General features: G+C 32.8%; 1 protein-coding gene across 3 annotated transcripts in view; it reads right to left on the minus strand.

Moving 5' to 3' along the window:
- The window catches only part of LOC132716367 (G protein-coupled receptor kinase 5-like), a 62,570-nt gene that overhangs the window by 11,381 nt on the left and 35,198 nt on the right, over positions 1 to 15,991 (minus strand). For all 3 annotated transcript variants that reach the window (XM_060699630.1, XM_060699629.1, XM_060699628.1), the window contains exons 5-12: positions 9,758 to 9,861; positions 8,933 to 9,025; positions 7,044 to 7,248; positions 6,122 to 6,312; positions 5,173 to 5,210; positions 3,009 to 3,098; positions 2,487 to 2,575; positions 2,159 to 2,278 (exon numbers count right to left, since the gene is read on the minus strand). In XM_060699630.1, the coding sequence (XP_060555613.1) occupies positions 2,159 to 2,278; positions 2,487 to 2,575; positions 3,009 to 3,098; positions 5,173 to 5,210; positions 6,122 to 6,312; positions 7,044 to 7,248; positions 8,933 to 9,025; positions 9,758 to 9,861 (930 nt within the window). The remainder of the gene's footprint in view (positions 1 to 2,158; positions 2,279 to 2,486; positions 2,576 to 3,008; positions 3,099 to 5,172; positions 5,211 to 6,121; positions 6,313 to 7,043; positions 7,249 to 8,932; positions 9,026 to 9,757; positions 9,862 to 15,991) is intronic.

Raw genomic sequence — 15,991 nt, forward strand, 5'->3', positions numbered from 1 at the left:
AGGTGAAAATTGCTGATGGTTCATGCAAAATTACTTAGTTTAATTTATAACACTAAATTTGGTGTACATTCAATATTACTATGGTAAAAATCATGGCACTTTCAAGGGAATAATTGATGAATGTACATACAAAATAATATACATATCATATAGTATGTCATCCAATAAAAATTTAAGAAATTTAGAGCTGTCATCGATATCGACAATATCGATGTATCGTTGATATTTTTTTGTCGATCAATAATCGATACACATTTTAAACAAGAGCGATCAGTAATCACATGTGTCGCCTCATGATGGCCAATTTCATGTTGGGACAAATTTTGTGACAGACGGACAGACAGGCGGACAGTGCACAACTAGACTAACCACTTTGTACTGATCATTCCTGTAAAGTTTGGATAAAATTGCACCAGTAGTTTATGAGGAGTAGTCTGGACAAGCTTTTGCGTATCTGGCAACACACAGAAAAAAACACCTTTTTATCAAAGGGCCATAACTCGGCCTAAAATCATTCAACCGGAAAACCCGTGCAATATGCGCAAGGACTTGAGCTACAGATCAATCCTGTAAAGTTTCATTGAAATTGCATAAGTGGTATAAGAGAAGTAGTCTGGACAAACTTTAAAAATAAAAATTTTTAAAGGGCCATAACTCAAACAAAAATCATTGAACCGGAAAATGCTGACAATATGCACAACTAGACTTCGTACTGATCATTCGTGTAAAGTTTGGATGAAATTGCACCAGTAGTTTATGAGGAGTAGTCCGGACAAGCTTTTGTGTATCTGGCAACACACAGAAAAAGACACCTTTTTATCAAAGGGCCATAACTCGGCCAAAAATCATTCAACCGGAAAACCCGTGCAATATGCGCAAGGACTTGAGCTACAGATCAATCCTGTAAAGTTTCATTGAAATTGCATTAGTGGTATAAGAGAAGTAGTCCGGACAAACTTTAAAATTAAAAATTATTAAAGGGCCATAACTCTGACAAAAATCATTGAACCGGAAAATCCTGACAATATGCACAACTAGACTTGGTACTGATCATTCCTGTAAAGTTTGGATGAAATTGCACCAGTAGTTTATGAGGAGTAGTCCGGACAAGTTTTGTGACGGACGGACGGACAGACAGACAGACAGACGGACAGACAGACGACGGAGAAGTGATCCCTATATGTCGCCACTACTCCGTAGAGGCGACACAAAAATCGATACTTTTGACTTATAAATTAAATGTCTAGAAATTATACAATTCACCCAAAATATATGCAGAAACAATTATTTATATCAACTGTGATGCTTTTGTTATATAGTGGAATTATTTCATAGCAATGGTGACAAAAAATATTGTCTAGAAAAAATCATGCAGTGGACAAGACACTGTACAGAACATGTTTTTGACTGAAATCATTGAAACGGGTATGAAAATGAATGACAGACAAGTGAGTATAGGATATTATCGATATATCGGTGTATCGTTGATTATAGTTACTTGATATCGATATATCGTTGATATGCTTTGCACTGAATCAATGACAGCTCTAAAGAAATTCATTTGAAAAAAACTGACTTGAGAATATACAGGAGTGATGTAATATGGACTACAACTGTAATTTGTAAACTTATCAACCTTAGTGTAGCAGCATGGCCCAGGGTTTAACACATCAGACTAATAATGTAAAGTTGTTTCTTTGAGCAAGAAACTTTACATTCATTGCATAGTAATGGTGGGTTCCAGGAACGGATTCAAGAGTGTGCCTATAAGCTTCAAGCTTCCTACACAATCGATTTAGATAAATTCTGTATAAAGTAACCTTAGTGTTTGAAATCAATACACGGTGATATTATTAGTTATAAAGATTTTTGCCGGTTATATGGCCCCATATAAACGGCCGTTTGGAAATATAAGCCGAGCCATGAGACCAGGGTTCTATTGCAAAAAAAAAGTTTATATACGGTTTTAGGACCTGTAACGAATATTTATAACAAATTTATAATACAGCAAACTTCCTTTTTCGTGTAAAAGGTGATATTTATAAGAAAATTGACAGCAGGCAGCCGTGTATATAAAACAATGTAAACATCACGATCCAATGAAAATTGATGTTACAAGTGTGCAGTATTAAAAAATGTAATATAAAGCGCCACCTACCTGTGAACATATAGAGCGACAGTCCTCTGAGAATTTAGCTGAGTAAGTTTCACTGTCTTCTTTTACCCGTCTATCTACTTCTTCTCGCTTTACTTTCTCTTTACGCGCTCGAAATGGAGCCTTTACACAAATAAACATATTTCATGTCAATCAATGGTTCTAGTGGTTCAAATGATACATAACTACACAAATATAATCAGTATTCAAGAAAATAGGCAAAATCACTTTTTAAAGAACATATTAATGATGCAATATCTCATTCAGGACAATCTCACTTGATCTACATTAACTATTTAGCAATGAAAAAATGCATGTACTAAATATATACCTTTCCTTCTATCATTTCATAAATGAGGCATCCCAGACCCCACCAGTCTGGACTGAATGTGTACTTTTCATTCTTCACTACCTCTGGTGCTGTAAAACAACCGTACATTTGTCTGTATTAACATACATATGACTGCTGTTATAACTGTTTTATCATTTTAAAAGCTTTACTTGTGATTTATTAACCCTTTCCACCCTATATATCAGATATGCGCTTGCCTATCTGTTCAATCTGGACAAGTCCATTTGTCATTTTTAATATATACTGACTGAAAAGAGAACAGTGCACGGGTATTCAATCCTCAACATAGTCAAGTATTCCAAAGAACTCAAAAACAAACAAGGGCAACATTGTCACAAAACACCCTCATCAAAAAAGCTTTTGACAGAAAGGTGGGCATTATAAACATGCATTTAGAAGAAAATTTTGCTCTCAAACGGGCATATAAAAAATACACCATTGAACAAACAGATTTATTGATCAAATAAAACACTGCTAAAACAAAACCAAAACTTTACTTACCCATATACCCTACAGTGCCTACACGACCTTTGATTGACTCTCCCTCGGGGATTTCAACAGCTAGGCCTAGATCTGATATCCGTACATGACCTGTAATAATCAAATTAAAGATATTTCGTATTATAACAATAGAAAGGTATGGCATACATACCAACATGTACATGCTGCTATAATTGTTTTAAAATTCTATATGTATAAGTGTTTAAAAGTAATTAACTTAATTTTTTTACCTTCCCTTTAATGTACATTTCACACTTATTGAAAGGTATCAAATTAACTTGTATTAAGAATCACGTTATATCAAATCACACAGATAATGGCCTTCCCCTATAGTAATGCCTCAGAAATGTAATAATTGCAGCCAGATAAATGATTATATATGGGAAAATTGTTTTTTTTTTTAAATTAAGGACTATTTTTTCAAAGAGAAAATACAGTAATTTTTAACACCACTGTAACCGCATAGTTGCCATATATATCACATGTGTGTCACCAATCTCCTATATAGGGAAGGGTGTTTCATCTGATATTAGCTAATTGCATGAATTTATGCAATTTTCCGACTTGTTGCATGCCAGAATGCAATTAAAACATGGCATCATAATCATAAAAGGTTTCAATTTACAGAAAATATCAAAGTTACCATAGAGAATTACATAAAAGGCCAAATTCTCAGTAGCTTGTTAACATTTAAAGCAGCCCAATTAGTCAGATTGTCATTATTATTTTTTTCGGCTGATAAATGTGCACAGTTTACGTTGCATATAAGGTCAAAGGCAAAAACTTCAATGCTGTAGAGATGCTAATATAAATTTAGAACATTGATGCTATATAATAGACTTCGAAGTGAAATATAATAAAGGAATGTCTGACAAAAACTACTTTCAAAGTAAATAAAAAATATCTGTACAAAATGAATATATTTTAAAAAACTTAAACATGAGCAAGGGCCATTGCCTTCTGTTGTTTCTTACAACTTAATGATAAATATCTATCAAAGAGCAATAACTCTAGATGAAAATGAAGTCTAAACAATTGTATAAGTAAATCAATAAGGGGAGACAATTCTATGAGGATCACATCCTCGCATGTAGGAGATAAAAGGTCTGCAAACTGAAGCCAATGGATGAACCTGCTTTGAATTTGGGACAGTCCATTATTAATTTAAAAGATTTCAATAGCAAAATACAATAAGAGCACTGCATGCGATGTTAGCACTCCTCTGTTAAAAAAAAAAAAAAGTTAAAAAGGGACGTAATTCCAAAAATATTGAGTTAATTTGTAACTCCCTGGGAAACTGGTAACTTTACAATGTACAAATTAACATTTCATGAAACAAACAGTTCAGAACAATGTATGTGTAATGGATTATTTTAATAAATCATTAATTACCTCAATTAAAAGGCACAGAAATATGGTAACTAACTGCTGATAAATAATACATTGAAAATATGAGATATGAAAAACGATTGTAGTCGAACTGTTTAATAATGAAAACAGGTATAGTGTATACATAAAGGTTTCTCCCAGTACAGTGTTCAGACATTAGTGATACAAACTAAACATCAATTTGCTATATGACTCTGAAAACGGGACACAGTCACATTGCAAAAGAAGCAGAAGATGGCCTTAGCTATATGGTCAATCAATGAGTCGATCAATGAGTCAATCAATGAGTCAATCAATGAGTAATTTTTTTGAAAACTGTAAAAAGATAGCAAAAACAAAAAGCTATTGGAAAATAAAGAAAATAGTATTTTTGAGTCTAAATTGGCCAGTTAAATGCCCATTACAAAAAGGGCAGTTTCAAAATTTGAAGTATTTCAATTTTTTTTAAAGAAGAGCTGTCCATTCTCCGAGCTTGATAGTAAAACAAGAACCTTGATAATGAAAAATTTTTCTTACTTCAAAAAGGGTAATAATTTCATCAAAATTCATGTTATAGTTCTGGGCCTTGTGCAGTGACCTCAAACTAATGTGTAAAGTTTCAGCCCATTCTTTTCAGTAGTTCTGTAGATGCCATGCAAAACCTAACCAAAGCCAGGGTGAGGACAATAACTGTTCTTATTTTTTCAAATAGTCAAGCTAAAAATCAGGAGGTAAATTATTATTTAAATTAGCATAATTGTAATATTACAGTAATAAATAGCTTCATCATACTCACCATTATCATCTAAGAGAATATTTTCAGGTTTCAAGTCTCTGCAAAATAAATCAGAATATAAAAGAAAATAACATGGTAGGGCTTTAAAGGAAATTTAAGTCTATGAGTTATGTAAAAGAAATAAGACTTTGTAGCTATTGATAATAGCTATAAACCCTACCAAATAATTTACATGAAAATGGTTCATACAGAACTTGCAACAACAAACAAAAAATTCAACAAGTTTTCAAAGAGTTTTGCAGGACCTTCCTTTTCAAAGACTTTTAAGCCAAGTCATGACCTAAATTAAAATTTCTTTAAATACAGCAGTATAAGGAAATTAAGTTGTCATACATAAATGCAATATAATGACACAAGTCCAATAATACCCACCCATTATTTTATGAAAATAACTGACAAAACAACAAAACAAAAACACGAGCAATTCCGGTCTTAACAAAACAGCTATGCTAGTTAAAGCATTAGACCTGCTGTAGATTACATGTATTGACTCTCATTTTGTATTTTTGTTCCATTATATAGGTATATAAACTAACTCAAATTTGATAACATTTTGTTTTTGCACAGCTGCTGTTGATTACGTTACCGGTCAATTTATAATGCTAGAAATATTGTATAATGTTGGGAGCAAATATACTGCATTGCATTATAATGTACTGTATCTTTTTCATTTACAATTCCATATTAAATTGTCACCTTAGTGCAATAACTGGTTAACTCCTATTAAATTAAGAAGGGCTTGGCTGTTACTGCACTAGGGTTATTAGATATAAATATATTGTTTTAGATTCATGCCAAAACATGATATGCAGAAGCTTCGACCTTGTAAACCATCCTAAATCTATCTTCCAACACTTAATGTCAGCACACAGTTAAAAACTTTATGGCTATTATCCTTTTTATAACTCATTATATATATCGCCAGTCTTAAAATTGTTGTCAAACATACCTATATACAATTCTTTCACTATGCAAGTTTTCAAGTCCCAACAAAATTTCCGCTGCATAAAAAATGGCTCTTTCCTCTTCGAACCCTGGATTGCCCATATTATGAATATGAAATTTGAGATCTCCACCATTCATTATAGTCAACACTAAACACAGAGCATCCTTGCTTTCAAATGCATAGGCTAAACTAACCTGAAAAAATATTGATGAATTTTTACATGATTCATTTGTTAATTTTGTCCAAAATTCTAGGATTTAGTAACAGTATACAAAAAATTCTAGAATTTAGTGAACATTACACACTTTAAATTTGTTCAAAATTTTAGGATTTAGCGATCATTTCACAAGCATTATTTGTTTTAAATTTTCAAGATTTATTGCAACTTTAAATAGCTCAAGGAAACATTGTTACACTTTCATGACTTGTTCTCAGAGACCACTTATCCCAGTTTCATTAAAACTATAAAGAAGACATCAACAACAAAACAAGTATGTATTTGACCTCACAAGATGAACAAATCATGTAGTTTCTCTACTTCTATTTTAACACCAGGTACATATCTGTTTCTATTTGTAGACAACACTGACTAGCACATACTGTGTTTTAAATGACCAAAGTAAAAGACCATGACCAGAAATAAACCTGTCTACCTTAATTGGTAAGAATTTAATCACAACTTCAAAGAGTACATAAAATAGTATATGTCTCGATAATTTTAACATTCAAACATTCAAAACATTTCATCTCTCCGGCTATACAGATTTATCATCTAGATCTAATTAATTACCACTTATTGTATTAAAAAAACACGAGAGAATTATGTAAATTATACAAAATCCATAAAAAACGAGAGCAACCCTCAAGAATTGTTTACAAAATCTAATAAAATCAAGACCAAAAAGTATAAAAAACACCAACTTACTACAAATCTAGAATTGATCTTTTGAAGAATCTGTTTTTCATTTAATGCCATGGCTTCACCATTTCGTTTCTTGATCCTCTTCTTTTCCAATTTTTTACATGCGTACATTTTACCAGTGGCCCGTACCTGACACGCACATACTTCACCAAATCCTCCTTTCCCCAATACCCGATACATTCTAAATGTGTTCTTTGTAACAGGTTGGCTATGAAAAAAAGAATAATTCTTTGTTTGTTTGTTTGTTTTGGGTTTTACGTCACATCCACACAGTATAGGTCATATCGCGACGTTCCAGCTTTACAGTGGAGGAAGACCTCAGGTGCCTTCTGTGCATTATTTCAGGCACGAACGGGCACCTGAGTAGAACCACCGACGTTCCGTAAAATAATTCTTTGTTTTACATATTATAATTATATAGACTATGTAAATAAGCCATGGATGATTGCTACAGATCTGATTAACGAGAGCAATCGGAATGGACAGCGTGCTCAACTATTCTCAGTGCTTGATAGTAAACAAGAGCCTGGATAATGTTAATTTTTCTGAAGTTCTTAAAAGGCCATAATTCTGTCAGAAAATTCATGTTAAGAGTTATGGGCCTTGAACAGTGGCCTCCTATTATACTCTCACACTCTCTTCAGTAGTTTTGGAGATACCAAATTGCATGCAAAAACTTAATTAAAGTGTGACCTCAATGCCGATGCCTGGTTGAGTACAATAGCTCTCTCTATTCTTCAAATAGTGGAGCTAAAAAAATATAACTTTAGTTATTTTGTCATCTACTTGTTTAAACTGTCAAATTAAATGCTATTTAAACTTTCTTCATGTTGATAATGACCATACCAATATCCCTTGTATCAAACCATACTGCACATGTGTGCAATCTGATGAGGCTGAATGCTATTTCCTGTTCAATCAAGTGTTTTGATTAAATCGGACAGTTCCAAAAAATTAAAGTTTAGCAAGTCTATATTATAAAGATTCAGAAGGGCAAGGGTAAACATAAATACCAAGTATTACATCAAACAAGACATTTTTTTTTTTAATTTGATTTTACATCGCACCAATATAAAATAGGTTAAATGGCGACTTTCCAGCTTTACTGTTGCAGAAAGATCCTAGGTACCCACTGTGTATTATTTCAGGCATGAACAGGCACCCCGAGTTGAACCACAGACATTTCGTAAGCAAGCTGGATACCTTCCTCAAGTGAAAGAATCTCGAGTCCCAGTGGTGTAAAATTCAGTTCCAAATTTAATTGATTTACTGCTAATTTGCGGAATGGACTCAGTCTCCCACTAATAAGGAATATTAATTGTTAATTCAAAATGTAATTTAGACATAAAGTTGTTAAAATTAAATGAGCCGTGTCATGACAAAAACAACATAGTGCGTTTGCAACCGGCATGGATCCGGACCAGCCTGCTCATCCGCGCAGTCTGATCAGGATCCATGCTGTTTGCTTGCAAACACTATTACAAGTAGAGAAACTGATAGCGAACAGCATGGATCCTGATCAGACTGCGCAGATGCGCAGGCTGGTCTGGATCCATGCTGGTCGCAAATGATTACGTTGATATTGTCGTGACGCGGCTCAAATAGTTTACAGTGCTGACCTCGATCAGACTTCCAGAACGTTCAGATTATCAACAACACAATCATTCTTGTATGTCAGACATGATTCCTTATTGTTAACATCAAGACTAGAAATACCCGTGTTACACAGCCTTGCTACCGCTGTTAACAGTTACCCTCAAGCTAGCTATACCCGTCTGTACCAGGAGCCGGTGTTAGACTCTCATTTCAATAACACAATCATTATCAAAGCAAATGATCCGAAAATTAGTTACGTGTTTCTAGAGTATAATGTAACCTAATTAACATCTCACCTTTCCAGCCATTTCCATTGTATATATCGTTTAAAATAAATACTAGCTAAAAATTCTTGAAAAGGTTCCTTCTGTAAATAGTCTATCACATATCTGTAAAAAGAAAATTTCATATTATGAACAATAAAATATACATAATAATTCAAATAAAATTCTTTACAGTGAATTCTTTTCAGCACTTCAAGGCCTAAGAACTTGGACATCTCTGGATGTTAAATTTGTTCTAACTCCATGTGCTCTTACCACTGCCATTCCAATATATTTAGCCCTGATGCCATTTTATTGTTGTTAATAGAAGAGTAAAAATCACGTATGTGAAAGATTACTTAATGAACTGTTGCATATAAAATAAAGTTTTCTAACTAAGCCATTTAAAGTAACTTATACTGATTTTTCTACACAGTTAGTGAGAGTAACAATATCCATCATATGTTGCGGTTCCGATCGGAAGTCCGTCCGAAGACAGGTTCATAAGAGACAGATATTCTGAAGTGCAAACATGTCAGGTATTTTTTCTTGCATATTCTACCATATTACATCATATTTTAAATAATTTACCTTAATAAAACAATTTTCCATGGAATTTTATGTCATTATAACTAATTTTCTAACAACATCGTATAAATCATAACGGCAAAATAACGTCATTCTAAGCATGCCATTGTGTAGCACGTGACACATCTGGCAACGCCCTGCTAATATGAAATTTCTGGCATGGGTAAAACTAATGGAAAGACCAGTCTGATATGCAAGAATACAATGTCTTGTTAGTTAAGCATGGCATTTCAACCACTATGAGGGACACATTTAGATGATAAAACTTACTCTGCACATAGTGTAAATAAGTCCTTGTCTGCAGTAGTTTCAGCCAAAGATTCCTTTATGGCTACCGTCTGATTTCCATTGACCTGACTTATATAATCTGGGGACTGAAAACAGAACAAAAATACATGTACATTAAATCATATAAAAAGCCAAAAATTTTTAGCAGCACTCCTCCAGTTTAGTAAAAATACTAAAACTAATACAGGCTACTCCAGTAACCTAAATAAAGTAAGTAATATTTCAGAAACCTGAATAAAGTAAGTAATATTTAGAAAGGTGCTTTTTTTTCAAGCTTTGCCCTTAAAATGCTGGAATCAAGTGATAAGCCACTGCCACCACTGTGCCAGTATAGAGCCGGGGCAGTCTGCATTTCCATGCTGTTTGATCATGCTCTACACTGTTGGTTAACTACCTCTATATTGTAATCTTAATATCCCAAAAATTGATTTTGGACAGTTCTTATAAATGGAGGCTGGACAAGACTAGTTCAGAAATTCGGCAAGTGAACAAATTCAAAATTAATTAATGATCACCAGATAAGATTTAGGCTACCACTTTTTTTCAAAAGAAACAGGACTTTGCATGCACAAAAAAAATGAATTGGAAATAAGTTGAAAATAACCAAAATTGTAACCTAGTTATATATTTTTTTTTTTTTTCCAACTGAAACCAGATATGAGTGTATAGAACTACTGATGACATTAAATTAACATTCAAATTGAGAAATTAACTTAAAGTTATTGGTTCTCTGAAAATGTGTGAAACAGCTGCTTTAAGGTCTAAAACCTTTATGGATTTTAATCAGAAAACAATGAGCATTTGCCAGACAAAAAAGGTTGGGTGTTTGAAGATAACACTCTTGATTGGGGAATTAATTCAGCTTCTCATCTGATATTGCTATATTAAATTCAAGGATATAATATATTGAATATCATCAAATGACACTTTCATCATTGTTCATGACAAAGCAATAAGATCCTATTCTGATAACACCACAATACTCAAAGCAATTAATGCAATGTTAGATCCTATTGATTCTCTCACAGCATTCTGTCTCCCAACCTGTCTCGCATCTCGGTCTCAACTTCTCCCGCACAACTTCTTTCACAACTTCTTCGGACACTCTTCTACTGCTTGCAGCAATAGCAACTTGCCTCGATGCCAGGCCAGCCTCCAGTGTGACCAAACTCTATCATACTGCAGCTTGAGCTGCTTGCTTTGTCATAGCATTACAGTCTTAAGGTAGTACTCCCCTAATGCACTATCTCCACTTTGAAGGGTATTCAAATAGGCTAGAATCACTGTAAAGTGTATTGAATCTGAAGGGCGTGGGTTCAAACCCCAGGAGGGGCAACTTTTTTTTTTCTTTCTTTTTTTCTTTTCAACATTTTTTATTAATCTCTCAGATCCTAATGGAAGAAAAAAGTGTTTCATTTTAATTATATAATTATTGTAGGTATTTATTTACTAAAAAATTTCAAATTTAATAACAAATATGATACCAGATATTTTCATTTTTAAAATAACAACTTGAATTGTGCGACAAAATTTGGAACTTTATATCTAAGGGATTTATAGTAGGTCATACTGCTTAAGTGTACAAGGTGGTCTCACTATACAGGTCCTATAGGGCATTTGTTGCTAGGTCACAAATATCTGTTTCACACTTAAGCACAACTTTTTTCAAAGAAATAACTTAAAGAGTCCCATATTCCTTTTATCATTTCCTGGATCATAAAAACTTCTGCAGTTATTTTGATCTGCCCTAATTTCATCACAATGATAAACAAGCTTCTGTCCGATTTGATGACAAATTTTTGATCAATATGACTGAGACGCTTTGCCAGAAAACAAGACTTTTAGCGAGTAAATAAAAGCTGATAAATATCAATAATTATATTTGCTAATGATTTTTCAAATGAACCATGTAATTACTGGACACTGGACACTTGATTATTCATCAGATCTTAGATTTCTCTGATACAAGGTCATTTTCCATGACATCGAGACTTCTAGAAATCTTCTAATTAACAAAACTTCAGAACTTACTCTCCACTTAAGCAAAAAAAAAATTCTCTCCTATATTTACCACAATATAAGTCAATCATTAATATCTGAAGATTTTGTCAACATTTCCATTGAACTAATAATATTTTTTTCAACATACAACAAAGGAACTTTTTAAAAGAATATAAACTGAAATCAGAAGCAATTTTATTACATATAAAAACAATTTTTTTTTGTCTTCAATTACAAAAGTAGCTCAATGGCATATCGGGTTACTGTTATCCTGAACAATATATGTAAATCAGGGCCGGCAAAATCTGATTTTGACTTACTAGTCCATTTTATGTGAAGCATTTCTTTACTTTACTTCAAGATATTTATTAGGTCAGTGGTTTTTCATACTTAAATGGTAAGAGGCAAATCTTTTGATTTTGGACAAAGCTATAGCATAAATTGCTTATTTGGGAAGTAAAAAAGCTGGTTTGAGTTCAGATTTTTGGGAAAACTGCATGATTTCAAAGACAATTTCAATTGGGAAGAGGCCTTTTTTCGGAGTCTGTTATATAAGTAGGAAAATCACTGGAACAGCACCACTGTGGTCACACAGCAATATACAGTTCAGATCAAATGCAGGATTTAAACATTTAATTAAGTCTTCACATCTTTTTTAATGTTCATTTCGATAATAATTTTTTATTATATTAAACCAAAGTTGTCACTCCTTATAACATTTTCTTTCACATTAAACTTACAAAACATGATGCACCATCAATACATGCTGTGACTACAATATGGGATGAGAGGAACATCTTTTGAAGCCCTCAGACATTATAATAATGATACAATGATCCTGACTGATATATACAATTTTATTATCACCATGAAATACTTATTTTGTGGCTATACAACTTTATATTTCACACTTGTGAATGGCTGGCTCCGCTTTTTATTGCCCCATAACTACCCTAACAACTTGCACAATTTTATTTTTCAGCACGAGAAATAATCATGAACCACTTAATACTTCATGATTACAGAAACATACAAGAAAAGCATTGATGCAAAGCATCAAAGGGCGACGCCAAAAGAATTTGATCCAGATTTGCACCTAAATACTTAACAAAAGATGTGTACTTTATAGCAGTACCATTACATGTGACCTGGAGGCTAGGGCCAGGTTAAGTTGAAACTTAAACCAAAAAAGAATAGACTCTGTCTTGCCAAGATGCAAAGGCAATTTATAGTCAATTAAGCAATCTTATAAGACTCATGTTATAAGAAAGAATTTCTTCAGATTTAATTTATGAGACACAAGGATTCCTGAGTCATCACTGGCACGAGTATCGGACCTGGAAAAAAAAAATATGACCAGATGACCAGATTGATAAAAAAAAAACTGTGTTTATAAAAACCAAAACAAAAAATGTAAATAATGATCCCCTTTAAAAATATACTTTCAACTTGAAATATATTTTTAAAGGGGGTCATTATTTTTACATTTTATTTTGGTTGTTGACACTTTTAAGATGAACACAGGTTTTTTTATCAATCTGGCCATATTTTTTTATCCAAGGTCTGATACTCGTGCCTGTGCATTATAATAAAAGCTTATTGCTTAGGGTTGAAGACATGTAATTGACATATATTAGACATAAAAGAGGACCTAAAATGAACATCAGGGGGACAGCATAGGTACTCAGAGCAGTAGTAGAATAAGTACTAGCCACATCAACCAGCTACTATCAGAGATAAGACTTAAACCATGTAAGAATGTCATTATATATGGCAGATGCTTGAAGTTTCACGAAGAAGAAGAAAAACAACTTCTTCATGTGCAGGATTAGTGTGTTCAACTGTAATCAAATGCCCTTTGTAGATCTAAAAGTATCATGCAATACTGCCTTTGTCCATTTCAAATAATGCAATCTGTTAAATGAATCAAACATGTGTCAATGAAAAACCACTTCTAAACCCTGACTGAAAACTGCCTGACCATGACTCAAACCCATGACTTCAGAAGACCAACTGAGCTATCCGTCCTGCTACACATTTTCTCTTTAATAATGAAACAGTTCTAAACCACAACATATTTCCCCACTATATCGATTTGTGTTCGTGAATTTCTTATGTTACAGAGCATAGGAAATTGAACTCATGCTTATATGCAGTCATAGGATGAGAAAAACTTTGAGCTTGACCAGAACTCATTAACCTGTGACCAACATAAGAAGAAAATTTTATGAAGGCTGATTTTGTATTTTGCATCAAGGGCACCGGGCAAAAACATGAAAATGCAACAAACAAACCACTTTGTGGTAGATTGTATTTTCATGTTTTTCATCTGGCGCCCAGTTACTTTTTGTACTATGTTGGTTTTCATGTGGCACAAATCACCCACTATAAATTTAGTGCACAAATTTATTCAAGGGCAAGTAACAATCTACTCTATGTTACAGTCTGTTGTCGCGTTGACTCAGAGAGACCTGGAGGTTGAGACCGGTGTCTCTTCATTACAAATAGATAAGACAGAAGCTGTCCTTTTCAAACTATGCACATGTTAGAAAAAAATAGAATAACTATTCAGAATATGATTTTTTGAGACTTTATTAATTATATTGCTTGATCCAAGTTTAAGGACATTTTCAATCAATACATGTTTTATCATTTATAACTTTAAATGAAAGTCTCATCCCTTTAATAATAATGACATAACTGTATCTCTTTAAATGCAGAAAAATTATAAGTCTCAACATATCAATATACTACTGTCTAGAGATATACATGTACATGCACATAACATTAATAATTCCCAGTTTATATTAAATAAATATGAAATCCTAACATTAACATTAACATGCTTTTGATGACCTTACAACTGGTGAATTATATACAACAAAAATAGTATTATAAGTAATACCTAAGATAGACAGAAAAGAACAAATAATTTAGTAAACATAAGTTACTTCCCTTAAAATAAAGAAAACCTGAAACCCAAAAGAACACGATAAACAGCAAAATTATGAAATGTTGCAGGTTCAATTTTATCAAGCCATGCAAATTAATGGTAAAGTATTCATAAAAAAATAGATGGCCATGTGTCAGCAGTAATTGCAGAAAATCGGATAGCTTTCAACATCCGGATACTGGTACACTCTGTAAAAACAACCATTCTGCGCAACAGATAAATGTAATAAGGATAAAATCAATAGGATAATCGTTTACAACAGTTTCATTACCTATCCTTATACTCAATTGCAGGTGAACTTTCTTCTTGTAGGAAAATTTTGAAAATGTATAAATGATACGGCCTCAATCTAGACCACAACGATATTCGAAATCCGGGTTTTAGTATTGTCATTAAAACTAAGGGACAAGCTGTTAAACTTAACCCGCAATTTCGTGAAAATAATATCACAATGCACATGCTTTTTACATAAAGTTATTAAATACAAATATAACAACACATTTGTTTACTTGATTTTTACGAATCAAAATAAAACTAATTTACACAACATGAAATTAACTGCTAATAATAACAGCTCCTTCCATAGGCAAAAATAAAAAGCGTTCCATAATAGACGACGCCGCTCACCGGCGTCGCCAAAAATTGGGAAGGTTGAAGCCATACACCACAAACCGCAATAAAAATCTGGCTTTTCACAACAGGTGTTTAATTACAGATAAATGCTCAAATACTCGGTTACAACTCTCATGAATGAAATTTTTCTAAGAACTGGAACAGTTAACTGTTCCGAGCATAAAAACAGAAGAAGACTTATTGCCAAGATAATCAGCACAGTCATGTTTGAAATTTTTTTGCGGATAATAGTTTAAATTTCATCTTTCAAATAAATTTTTCCATATCTCATGTTAAGCAATTACGATAAATGGAGAAAAAAAATGGAAAAAAGAAATGTTTTCCAGAACTGTTTCTTACATTATAACACAACTTGATTCATAACAAAGATAAAGTCATTATTTTTGGCATACTATACCTTCATGCATTCATCTCTAGAGTAAACTATTTAAACGGTTTAAAATATGTTTTCTCCCCTAAGATATAAAGTAGCTATAGAAAAGAGTTATTAAAGGCATTCTATTATAATAACCAATAAAATTGAATGGTCATAAATATCTTATTACCAATAGTATATAAATTTTAGGGGAATTTCTTGCTACCCAGTTGATTCTTCTCATATCTTATCTATAAGATTATGATATGCGCTA

The sequence above is a fragment of the Ruditapes philippinarum genome, unplaced genomic scaffold, assembly GCF_026571515.1.
Source record: "Ruditapes philippinarum isolate M1 unplaced genomic scaffold, ASM2657151v2 ctg1776_1_1_1_1, whole genome shotgun sequence".
NCBI lineage: Eukaryota > Metazoa > Mollusca > Bivalvia > Venerida > Veneridae > Ruditapes > Ruditapes philippinarum.